Source organism: Penaeus chinensis, chromosome 9, assembly GCF_019202785.1.
Source record: "Penaeus chinensis breed Huanghai No. 1 chromosome 9, ASM1920278v2, whole genome shotgun sequence".
Lineage (NCBI taxonomy): Eukaryota > Metazoa > Arthropoda > Malacostraca > Decapoda > Penaeidae > Penaeus > Penaeus chinensis.
The window spans coordinates 16,997,222-17,009,716 of NC_061827.1; the positions used below are offsets into that span (position 1 = coordinate 16,997,222).

General features: G+C 41.0%; 2 protein-coding genes across 2 annotated transcripts in view; both read right to left on the reverse strand.

Moving 5' to 3' along the window:
• Positions 1-349: 349 nt before the first annotated feature.
• On the reverse strand, positions 350-5,134 carry LOC125028690 (filaggrin-2-like). Its single transcript, XM_047618165.1, has 8 exons — positions 5,070-5,134; positions 4,337-4,428; positions 4,039-4,222; positions 2,219-2,268; positions 1,905-2,062; positions 1,601-1,744; positions 540-692; positions 350-388 (listed from the first exon to the last, which is right to left on the reverse strand). Exons 1-8 carry the CDS (start codon positions 5,132-5,134, stop codon positions 350-352), a joined length of 885 nt encoding a protein of 294 aa, XP_047474121.1.
• A 667-nt stretch (positions 5,135-5,801) lies between these two features.
• The window catches only part of LOC125028691 (glycine-rich cell wall structural protein 1.8-like), a 12,716-nt gene continuing 6,022 nt past the window's right edge, over positions 5,802-12,495 (reverse strand). The window contains exons 2-8 of the mRNA XM_047618166.1: positions 9,198-9,266; positions 8,635-8,791; positions 8,321-8,478; positions 7,990-8,133; positions 6,872-7,024; positions 6,249-6,621; positions 5,802-5,972 (exon numbers count right to left, since the gene is read on the reverse strand). Coding sequence (XP_047474122.1) covers positions 5,881-5,972; positions 6,249-6,621; positions 6,872-7,024; positions 7,990-8,133; positions 8,321-8,478; positions 8,635-8,791; positions 9,198-9,266 — 1,146 coding nt within the window. The 3' untranslated portion in view covers positions 5,802-5,880. The remainder of the gene's footprint in view (positions 5,973-6,248; positions 6,622-6,871; positions 7,025-7,989; positions 8,134-8,320; positions 8,479-8,634; positions 8,792-9,197; positions 9,267-12,495) is intronic.

Below are 12,495 nucleotides of genomic sequence, written 5' to 3' on the forward strand. Positions count from 1 at the left end.
CCGCTACTGTGTCCACCTCCATGGCCTCCATATCCACTGCCGTGGCCGCCATGGCCATATCCGCTACCATGTCCACCTCCATGGCCACCGTGTCCATATCCACCGCCGTGGCCACCGTGGCCATATCCCTTATGATCGTCGTGGCCATAATGAGCTTTGTGTCCACCGTGGTCGCCATAGGAACTCTTGTGGCCATAGTGGCCCTTGTCACCGTAGTGGCCATCATGGCCCTTGTGGTCGTCGTGGTATTTGCCCTTCTCGTGGTGCCCCTTGTGGCCATGGGCATCGTGATGGTGTCCGCCCTGAACCAGCGATGACGAAGGAAGATGAAGCAAACGAATTTATTAATTCAGAATGACTTGAAAACATAGTCTAATAGGGAACAGATCTGCCAATTGCAGCCGTACATCAGTCGCAATTAAAACCAGTACTAAAGAAATGATAATATATCTACATAGGTATACCAGGTTAATGAATATCGTAAACAAAAAACAAAAAAACATTGCAAAGAAAGAGGGAAATGGTATGTTTGGTCGTACCTTGTAGTGGCCTCCCTTGTAGTCGCTGCCCTTGTGTGCCTTGAAGTAGGTATCGAGGTCGTCGTGGTTGTTGTGGTACTTCTTGTCGTCGTGGTCGTCGTAGAACTTCTTGGTGTGGCCGTATTCCTCCTTGTGGTACACGTTCTTGAAGCCCTGCGAAGAACCAATCTTTATTACTGCTAATAACCTACACTCCTTCGAACCACCACGAAAACATGTGATAGCTTTATCGCTATAATAAATCATATAAATTAGCTGAAAGCCCTGCGGGAAAGAAAGCAAAAACAAATGAAAACTTAACTAACGAGGAGTTTCCGTTTTCTCTGTTTTTTAAAGATTCTCACTCGCTCGAAAAGTCGCTCCACACTTATGCGGAATGAAGCGTGATCAAAATTGAAAATCTTCATGCACGCACGAAACTGCAAAGTTTACTCTGCATTTCTGCATACAAAGCGTATTAACTCAGACCATACGGAATGGAATTGATGATGTATTTAGATGCAGTATATATAAGAAGTTTACAAGAAGTAGTATCCAACCGAGGATACAAAGCTCGCAACGTGGCATAGCAAGCTAATCAATTCATATTTCATTTGAATAAACCGGTGCCCTTGAGGGAATCCGTGGCGCCCAACCGGATCGACCGAATCGACTAATCTCCGATCCTCAGGCACCGAACCTGCGACATGTGCCGACGCTGACGAACAGACACACGCGGAGCCAATCGCACTAGCTACAATATTCTTTTCCACAGTGTGCCACACATGAGTAAATAGGACGAACTACAAAAGCCAATTTTACTTGATGATGATTTGCGAGTTCTAGGGAAGTGCCCACCATTTCTTCTTATAAAACCCTCACGAAAAATGCATAAAAAACAAATAGCTGAATTAGTCAGAAAATGTAACATCTAACGACGTCACACGAAATTGCCGTAATCCACATTTGGGGAAAGCGTCATTAACCAAAAATCACGGGCAGTTTAAGTGTAACGTAATTTTGAGCTCTCAGCAAAAGCAAAAGCAAAAAGTACATGCAAGTGCAATGGGAAAAATTCTGACCTTGTCCTTGTGACCTTTGTTGTGATGACCTTTGGAGCCGTAGTGGTGACCCTTCCCTCCCTTCTTGCCGCTGTGGGCGTCGCCGTAGTACTTGTGCTTGTCGTCATGGCCCTTGTAGTGCTTGCCATGGTCGTCATGGTAACCCTGGTGAGGGAAGGAAACTTTGAACTTTACCGAAAACAATCTCTCTCGAAAATTACTCGAGATAGAAAAAAACAAAACTAATATTGCTTAAAGGCTCAATGTTATTCTCTTGTGGCTTTGCCACTTCATTAAATTAAACTGTTAAAGCGGCGGTTCTCACACTGTAGTGCGCCTTGCCGTGGTCGCCGTAGTGGCTGCCCTTGTGGCCCTTGTCAGCGTGGTATCCCTGCTGGCCCTTGTGGCCACCCTGGTCGTAGTGGGAGCCTCCGTAGCCTCCGTGGCCCTTGTGGGAACTTCCGCCTCCGTATCCTCCGTATCCTAAAGGACGTCAGGAAAGTATACAGCTACTGAGAGCTCGCGTAATTTCTCTTACTAATGGGAATACGATTTTCAGCTTCGTGCTACGGATTCTTATTGTGTAAAGCACACTACTAATATGGCTATTATCAACGCCCACAAACAGACAGCACTCACCCGTGGCAGAGGCTTGGAGGTCGTCCTTGGCCACGATTGCCAAATGCTGGCTTTCCAGCGGCAGGAAAAGGTCATCCTCGGCAGGGACGGCTATGTGTATGTATATATATCTATATATGTATGCATGTATATATGTATATATAATTTTTACATATATTTGTATGCATACACGCACATACATATATGTATATACATACATCCATCTTTGATGCATCTTCGTTACACTTTCCAGCAATAATGTTAATCAAAGTAATGCTTGTAGCTATAGTTGTTGAAAAAAATATGAATAAGAATTCATCACTCAGATAGAAAGAGATACATTGATAGAATTCATTGCAACAACCGTTTAAAAGAATATTAGTGACAATAAATTAATATGATAATAAACACGTGTAATTAAAATTTCAGTTATGATACTCGTCAAAGTTAAACTTCCAGAGTTGTGAAGTTATCTATTCCACTTCGCACCTTTTTTATGAAGAGGAAATACGAAGACTTCAATGCTACTCTCAGATTTTGAAACATTATGTAACCGAGACGCCGATGATCCGTCCTGCCTTCTACATGCAATTCTAATTCGAATACGAACCTTTTCTTTCACACACTCCTCTCTCCGATGACATTAACAGTGCCCCACAGAGTATCTTTTTAACATTAATGATTAGGTCAAATTGCGAGATGCTAATTACATACTCCCAAGGCACTGTTATTTCAAGGCACAACCTGGAGAACAGATTACACGTGTACAGTTATCATGAAACATGCCAACTTATTCCATCATGATTAAAAATGTACATATGGAGAATTACTGTGTTCTCCCGGAGAACAAGAGAAAGCAAAAATGAAATATACTATATATTTTTTCTCAAGCAAGGGAAGGAAGGTTAGCATTGTCGAATCAAAGTATGAATTCTGTTTTTACATATTTACTTTCTTTGGAATATCAAAGCTAATCAATCTAATGAGATACTCCTACAACTTGCTCCATTCCCGACGTGATATGTGTGTTTATTAATTCGTGTGTGTGTGAGTATGTATTTGCTTGTTTATTTGTCTAAAGCGGTAAAAATGGCGTCCCTCAAGCCCCGCACGAGATTCGAACAGTTGGTTTTCATGGTAATATTTCCCTTATTTGACACTGTTCCATTATGGTTATGGTGATTCCACTACCTGACGTATTCGCTAGGTTAGTGTTTACGATGTGCCCCTAAAATATAACGATTGATGGGGGAAAAAAAAACCAGAATACACAAAAAAAAAAAAAAAAAAAAAAAAAAACACCTAAAAAAATTTCCGCATTGTGACTCCGAAATCCAGCGTGTTGACAAAAATGGAAATAACGTATTTTCACGAAAAGCCTCGCAGATCCACACCCTTTAAGCTTCGAGATGTAGGACGTGTCAACAATCGAGGGATAAGAAGAAATCGGCGAATCAACAAGCGAAAGATAACGAGAGATTAGCGAATCATCAGGAAAAAAAGAGGAGAGACTGGCGAATCAATAATCAAATGGTAAATAATGATAAAGAGATAAAAATATAAGCAGAGAATGGCGAATTAGTCATCCAAAGAATCAACAGTAAGAAAAATAAAGCGAGCTTGGCGATTAAATACGCAGAAGAAAAGAGATTGGAAAATAAACAATCAAAGAGTAAGGCGGAATTGGTGAATTAACAATCTAAAGCCAAGGAGAGATTGGTGAATCGCCAAGCAAAAGATGTGGAGAGACAGTCCAATCCAAATCAGAAGATCTAGGGATTGTTGAACCAAGAATCTACTAGAATAAAGACAAAGCTGTTCGTAATCAGCATGTTACCTACCTTTCTCGTGGTGTCCCTCGTGAACCGTGACGGTGTCCGTCCTGAGGGGAGATGAGGGACGGATTCTGCAAACAGGCAAGCAAGAGACCGAAAGAGAGACGCGTGGTGTGTTGGTCGTACTTTCTCGTGGCTTCCCTTGTAGAAAAATCACTGACGTTGAGAGCAATTGGAGTGTCGTGGGAGTCTGCCAGCATAATCTATATGTAGTGTAGATTAATGCATCTGTTGAATTTATTATGTTTCCAACAATAGGTAATTACTGTTAAAACCTCTGACCTTGTGACCTTTGTTGTGGTACCCCTGGAGCCGTTGTGGTGACCCTTCCCTCCCTTCTTGCCACTGTGGGCGTCGCCGTAGTACTTGTGCTTGTCGTAGTGGCCCTTGTAGTGCCTGTCATGGTCGCCATGGTAACCCCGGTAAAGGATTATGCGAAAAGAAGAAAAAATTTAACTTTCTTGCTCGAAAATGACAATCTCAACTAAGCAATACAAGGCAGCCGCTGCCGCTCTCCCATCCGCTGTTCTCTGCTACTGCACGTAAATTTGTACATAGGTATACACTCTGCATTTGTGTATAAGTAACTAGGGAGGTGCTGACTGTGGTTCACACATGTCACCCAAAACAATTATCAGCCTCTTGGTCAAGGCATTGTCATTAAGGAAATGGATCAGACCTTAATCAGATTTCTTGGTTGAAATATGACATACATATGTAAATCGTAAAATAACTAGGACCAGCTCTTATGCCAACTTATTCCATCATAACTAAAAACGTACGTGATATAGAGCATTACTGTGTTCTCTCAGAAAAGAGAAAACAAATATAAAAATAAAATACTGTAAGTATAGTACAGTTCTTTTATAAAATCAAGGGAGAGAAGTTGGATTTACCAAATGAAACAATGAATTCTGTTGCAGATTTACTTTCTTTGGAATACCAAAGCTATATGAGTTTAGAAATCCACATTTATTTGAATTATCCTTTTGGGGCGGTCAGAGGGCACTGTAGGCTCAACAGAGCTACAAACTGACCCAGTGTTGGATGGATGGGAAGCCAAAACCAGTTGACTTGTGCTGCTCATTTCTCTTTCCCACATACTGGTATAATAAGAAAAGTAATAAATGTATTGGAATCTTATCGCAGATTACAGTAAAAAAGGCAGTGGGGTTCGATTTTCAATCTGGAAGACTGATATTTATAACTGTATAGTGCTGAAGACTATTCTTTAAACAAGCCAAATATATAAGCTGAAACATGTTTAAGGATAAACTGTTGTAGATAGCATTGTTACTCTTCTAATGAAACCGTGCTCAAAATGGGGTTGTAGGCAGCAACATGGCATCGAACTCTAGAAATCAGGTGCCTTCTATGAAAACTGTTTGGCCGATTTTTACCTACGCTGTTATTATTAATCTGTAATAGTTTTTCCCCTTTATTTAGCTAGTTTGAGACAAGTTTTCACTGTCACTCTTTCTCCTAAGTTGTTAGTTTTCACCAGTTTTCTGCATTGTTTTTTTTATGATCTTTTTTTAGGATTCCTGAAGCAAGTTCGGTGCGTCTCAAACTCCTTCACCGAAACTGTCATCCTTCATCAGTTTTCTGCTCCATTTTCCTCGTTTTTTTCACGTGTTACTTGCGTCAGCAGAGACTGTATCAAATTCCAAATGCCTTTAAAATTAGACAAACATCAGATTACAAGATAATAAGCCAATTATTGGGAAATCGTCTTTAATTGAATAAATACATCACTATTAGTGAGCGGAAGCAACATGTTTATATACAGGGCAGATAACTCAGCAATGGGAAGTGCCCGGGCGTGGATCGAGGAGACAGCGTTCCTCCTCAGTGTCCTGCGAAGGCGAACTTGCCGAACGACTCGAAGCTCTTGGGCGCCGCCTGGTGGACGACCTGGACGGTGGAGTGGGCGCCGTAGCCTGGGGGGATGGGGGGGGGGGTTAATGGCACAGGAGGTGAAAATGTTTAGAGCCGGAGGTGGAGCTGGAATGAAGTGGCACTGCGCATGCGCTCATGACATGCACATTCTCCAACACGTATGTATATTTATATATAGAAATGTGTATGTTTATGTATATGCACATGAAAATGTTGGTTCATATATTATATGTACAATAAATACCTTTATATTTCGTGCATTTATATTCATATTCTGACATACAGCTGTCTCGGAACTGAAAAAAATACTTGCTTACCTCCACCGTGTCCACCATGACCATAACCACCTCCATGGCCGCCATGGCCATATCCGCTACCATGTCCACCGCCTTGGCCTCCATGGCCATATCCGCTACCATGTCCACCGCCTTGGCCTCCATGGCCATATCCGCTACTGTGTCCACCTCCGTGGCCACCGTGTCCATATCCACCGCCGTTGCCGCCGTGGCCATATCCCTTATGATCGTCGTGGCCATAATGAGCTTTGTGTCCACCGTGGTCGCCATAGGAACTCTTGTGGCCATAGTGGCCCTTGTCACCGTAGTGGCCATCATGGCCCTTGTGGTCGTCGTGGTATTTGCCCTTCTCTTGGTGCCCCTTGTGGCCATGGGCATCGTGATGGTGTCCGCCCTGAACCAGCGATTAGGAAGGAAGATGAAGCAGATTAATTTATTAATTCAGAATGACTTGAAAACATAGTCTAATAGGGAACAGATCTGCCAATTGTAGCCGTAAACCAGTACTAAAGAAATTATAATATATCTACATAGATATATCAGGTTAATTGACATGATAAACAAAAAAACAACAAAAAAAAACATTGCGAAGAAAGAAGTCATAAATATTCTCATTGAGAGGGAAATGGTATGTTTGGTCGTACCTTGTAGTGGCCTCCCTTGTAGTCGCTGCCCTTGTGTGCCTTGAAGTAGGTATCGAGGTCGTCGTGGTTGCTGTGGTACTTCTTGTCGTCGTGGTCGTCGTAGAACTTCTTGGTGTGGCCGTATTCCTCCTTGTGGTACACGTTCTTGAAGCCCTGCGAAGAACCAATCTTTATTACTGCAAATAACCTACACTTCGAACCACCACGAAAACATGTGTTATCGTCATAACAAATCATATAAATTAGCTGAAAGCCCTGCGGGAAAGAAAGCAAAAACAAATGAAAACTTAACTAACGAGGAGTCTCCGTTCCCTCTCTGTTTATTTTTTTAAGATCCTCACTCGCTCGAAAGATACTGATTTCCCTACAGGTTTATGTTAAGATCTGGCAATGAAAATTTCGTCGCACAGAGGATTTTATCCTGTGATCGAAGTTGAGAATCTGACGCAGGATCCAACCGAGGAAACAAAGCTCGCAGCATGGCATAGCAAGGAAATTAATTTATATTTCATTTAAGTAGACTGGTAGTTGTAAAGCGCACAGAGGGGATTAGGAGGATCTCAAGCGACCGGATTCGAGACCTCCACGATCCCATGGCAAAGGCATCCATTCGGAGTAACTGGCAAATAAAAATCGTCCGGGAGAAGGCACCATTTTAGCCCTTGAGGGAATCCGTGGCGCCCAACCGGATCGACCAAAGTAGATTAATCCCCGATCTTCCGGCACCGAACCTGCGCCATCTGCCGACGCTGACGAGCAGACACACGCGGAGGCAATCTCACAAGCTTATTTTCCAAGTGTGCCACACATGAGTAAACAATCATTTTTACTTGATAATTCAGAACTTGGAAGGAAATTCCCATCTTTTCTTCTTGTAAAACCTCACGACCTTCGTAGATGAAAAATGCACAAAAATCAAAAATGTACCATCATTTCAGCAAGAGTCTTCGGACGTGCAGAAAAGAGACTATCGACGTCACACGAAATTACTGTAATCCACTTCTGGGGAAAGCGTCATAAACCAAAAATCACGGGCAGTCTAAGTGCAACGTAATTTAGAGCTCTCAGCAAAAGCAAAGGAAAACATCACATGCAAGTGTAATGGGAAAAACTCTGACCTTGTCCTTGTGACCTTTGTTGTGGTGACCTTTGGAGCCGTAGTGGTGACCCTTCCCTCCCTTCTTGCCGCTGTGGGCGTCTCCGTAGTACTTGTGCTTGTCGTCATGGCCCTTGTAGTGCTTGCCATGGTCGTCATTGTAACCCTGGTGAGAGGAGGAAACTTTGAACTTTACAAAACAAAAATATAAATAAATAAATAAAAGGTGACCCCTGGGAGTCGTATCAAGCAAAAAAAGAATATATATATATATATTTCTTAAAGGGAAAACGTTATTCTGTTGTGGTTTTATCACTTCATTGAATAAAAAGCGCAAAGGCGGCGGTTCTCACACTGTAGTGCGCCTTGCCGTGGTCGCCGTAGTGGCTGCCCTTGTGGCCCTTGTCAGCGTGGTATCCCTGGTGGCCCTTGTGGCCTCCCTGGTCGTAGTGGGAGCCTCCGTAGCCTCCGTGGCCCTTGTGGGAACCTCCGCCTCCGTATCCTCCGTATCCTAAAGGACGTCAGGAAAGTATACAGCTACTGAGAGTTCACGTAATTTCTCTTACTATTGGGAATACGATTTTCAGCTTCGTGCTACTGATTCTTATTGTGTAAAGCACACTACTAATATGGCTATTATCAACGCCCACAAACAGACAGCACTCACCCGTGGCAGAGGCTTGGAGGTCGTCCTTGGCCACGACTGCCACCTGCTGGCTTTCCAGTGGTAGGAGAAGGTCATCCTCGGCAGGGACGGCCTCCACCCGCTCCCCCTTCACGGAGGACGACAGCGCCACCGCCACCAGCATGGCGGCTTTGATGATCTGAGGGCCATGACACCGAAGGCTTAGCTTATCTGACATTTCTGTATCTATATTGTGCTTACAAACTTTATCTGTATATATATAAATATATTTATGTTATGTATATATACATATATACATACATATATGCATGACGTTTTTTTTTAAAGAAAGCTCATGACACAGTGACTGATAATAGGCTATGTATAGTCAAATGAAAATAGAAGAGAAAAAGAATGTGTGACAGTTAGAGGCCCTAATCCAAAAGCTGACATCAGCCAAAGTCTCGCACACGCACCCATCCACCGCGCTTCATCTTCGCTTCCTCCGGGAGATCGAGAGGCTCACTCAAGGCTCGAGTTACGACTGACTCTCTGCGCTTTCCGGCTCGCCTTTATAGCGACTCTCCCGAGGCTACGCGAGTCACTTGCGACATCTCGGTGACATGCACTTGGCTTGTGTCTCCTCCGATCTCTGTTTCAAGGTAGCCGTTCACCTTAGTACATTTCAGAATTAGATTTCATTGTTTTAGATGATGGAATATGTAATTTAACATATGTTGTCACTGGATTTAATGTTTTAGCGAACATATACTATACGCTCTGATACCAATATATTCAATAATACACAACAATGTGGCCACATGAAAATAATGATATCTGCCACAACTGCGTGGCATGTCATAAAAGGGGACCATCTCAGACTACGTCTGCATTACATGAATGTCATTAATTAACTAGCGTGGACTCCACTTTTCCTTAGGAGCCACGAGTAACACATTCCATCCAAAATGGTTCTTAGATTTATCTCATTAGCTCTTTATCTCCTCTTATTCTTCTCCGTCTGCATTTTTGTTCCTTATCAATGTCGCAATGTAAGCTACCTACCACTTTGAGACAGACCCAGTAAAGCAAGTGAACTCAAACCATGAAAGTTTCAAAGATGAGATGAATGAAAATCGCCCTTCTTCTATCAGACTAGGATAAATCTCAATTCGAAGTCATCTACAGATTAGCAAACATGTTCGTTTCACAGTCAGGTGGGATATCAGCCTCGGCTCTTGTTTCCTCTTCACTTTAAAAAAAAAATGTACACTAGTTTTTTATCTACATATGGCCGTTCAGTCTGCAAATTTCCATACTAAAATTAGTTAAAGTAGAGCATTGAGGTACTTTCCAACAGATGCCTTGGAGAGTTTGTCAATTCTACAGTAGATGGGGAAGGGGTGACGAACCAATCAGCTCACGGTCAAGCGACATTCCCAGCCAATCAGCGAACAGACTGGTTATTGGTCCCTTTCCCACCAATGCTCTAGGTATACAGCGCATTTACGTTTTTCTTTTTTTCTTCTTCTGTTTTTGTCTAACTTTAATGACATTCCGTTTCTATGACTAATTTTTGCTTCAAAGCGAAGGCATCAACGAGACAACGGTGATTCGCGACATGTATGAGCAACGATTATTTGTCTGTCGACGGAATGTTTGAAGATTTTTTCTTCTGTATTTGTCGCTCCCTTACCTGCGACAGTGAGCGTCACTGTTGTAAAATACATTTACTGTTTAGATATTTGGAAATTGCGAAACATCAGACAGGAATACAGAAGTCAGTAGTTGAAAAATAAGTAGATATATAAATTCATTAAAACAATGATAAACACCGTTACTAAATGAAATATTAATGTAAGTACAAAAGGAAAATAAATCCCTAATTAGCAGAATGTAACTAAATGGAAATTATTTTGATACGACATTGTCAGCGAACACCAGATGACGCCACGCTGCAGCCTTGGACCTGCAGACCTTGCATCATGCAAACGCGAGCTGCTGGAGATCGCGAGGCCGGCTCATGGAGGGGGGCGGGGAGGCAAAGGGTCAACAGGCAGGTGGAACACTATCAAGGATATACATATATGTTTATGCATATATCTATGTATATATGGATATATACATATACGTACACATATATATACATATGTATATTTGGATATATATACATATATTGGTGTATGTATATATCTATATATGTATGTATGTATGTGTGTATATATATTTATACATATATATGTGTATGCACACACACATATATGTATAAACAAATATATGTATATGCATACATACATATATATACATGTATATGTTTATATATGTATATATATGCATATGCATAATTGTAAGTGGTACACTATGAAGAATCGCTTATTGTGTATGTATAAGTATATATGTATGCATGTACATATATATATGCATATATACACATAAACACACAAATGTGTATATATGATGTTTTCACGCATATATGTGTGTGTATACTGTATATAGCTACATATATATATATATATATATATATACATATATGTCTGTATGTGTGTTTACGTTCATATATATGTATATGTATATATATATATACATATATATGTTTGTGTGTATATATATGGGTGTGTGTGCCTATATATGTGTAAATATATACACAAAAATGTATATACATATCTATGTGTGTGTACATATATGTGTATATATGTATATATGTGTATATACATATATGTATATACATATATGTATATTTTTGTATATATATGTATACATATATATGTATATTTGCATTTATATACATATATATTTGTGTATATATACATATGAAAGATGGAATAATGCAATACCGCATTGATATAGGTGTATAACAATCCTCCCTGACCTGGCCTCGAACCTAGGTCACTCCGGGTATGAGACCGGAGGGCCAGGATTGTTATACACATGTATACATATATATATATGTGTGTGTGTGTGTGTGTGTGTGTGTGTATGTGTGTGGGTGTGTATCTATATAAGTATGTGTATATTTGTATATATATATTTACACATATATGTGTGTACGCATACACACACACACATAGATAAACATATATGTGTGTATGTGCATACATACTTATAATATATACATATGTGTGTGTGCATATATATGTATATGTATATATATGTATATATATGTATATATATGTATATATATATTCCTATACTTAATACTATAATTTCCCTCCCTCTCTTACTCTAACTAGAGGACAGTGCCGTTTAAAATGCCCAGTTAGAACTAAATTAGTGCCGGAGTAATTACCTATTTACCCATTACAGACTAATGATAGCAAAACTAGCCGAGGAATAGATTCGGAAATTCAAGCGCGGAGTCAGATGTACTTAGGTTTCAAACTATAGTGCGTGCGTACATGTGGCTTTATATGCTTCAATTTTTGGACTTTCTTATTCTTTTAAAGATGTACCTGTGCGCAATATCCTTTCCTCTGCATAGCCGTTTGTTTTCCTCACGTAGGAGCACCGTCACATGAAGATTTCCAAACATTTCCCAGCTTTTCTAGATTTGTTTCACGCCCCGAGGCACCGCACAAGGACAGAGGGACCGCGCCGCGAGTGTGAGGGGGGGGGGGGAGGCTCAGAGATGGCAAGGAGTGCTTATGTGTACTTCTGTATAAATGAGTGTAATTTTTTTTTCGTGGGTCTGTAGTGTGTTTGATTGTGTATGTGTGTGTGTGTGTTTTACATAATTTTCTTCAGAGCATAGTTCAGACTCCCCCAACCTGCAGTATAGAAAGAATCCCTCCCTTAAATTACTTTAGATATTACACTTGAAGGCCAAGTCATCCCTCATCAGCCCGGGGCAACAGAGTAACATTTACAAACAGACATTTCAATCATTCTAATGCAGGTTAGCGCAGC

Coding starts and splice junctions, on each gene's coding strand:
- LOC125028690 (XM_047618165.1), bottom strand. CDS start 5,134: ATGTGGGAAAGAGAAATGAGCAGCACAAGTCAACTGGTTTTGGCTTCC. Junction 4,429..5,069: donor TCCCATCCATCCAACACTGG/GTCAGTTTGTAG, acceptor CGACCATGACAG/GCACTACAAGGGCCACTACG. Junction 2,063..2,218: donor CCTCCAAGCCTCTGCCACGG/GTGAGTGCTGTC, acceptor GACGTCCTTTAG/GATACGGAGGATACGGAGGC.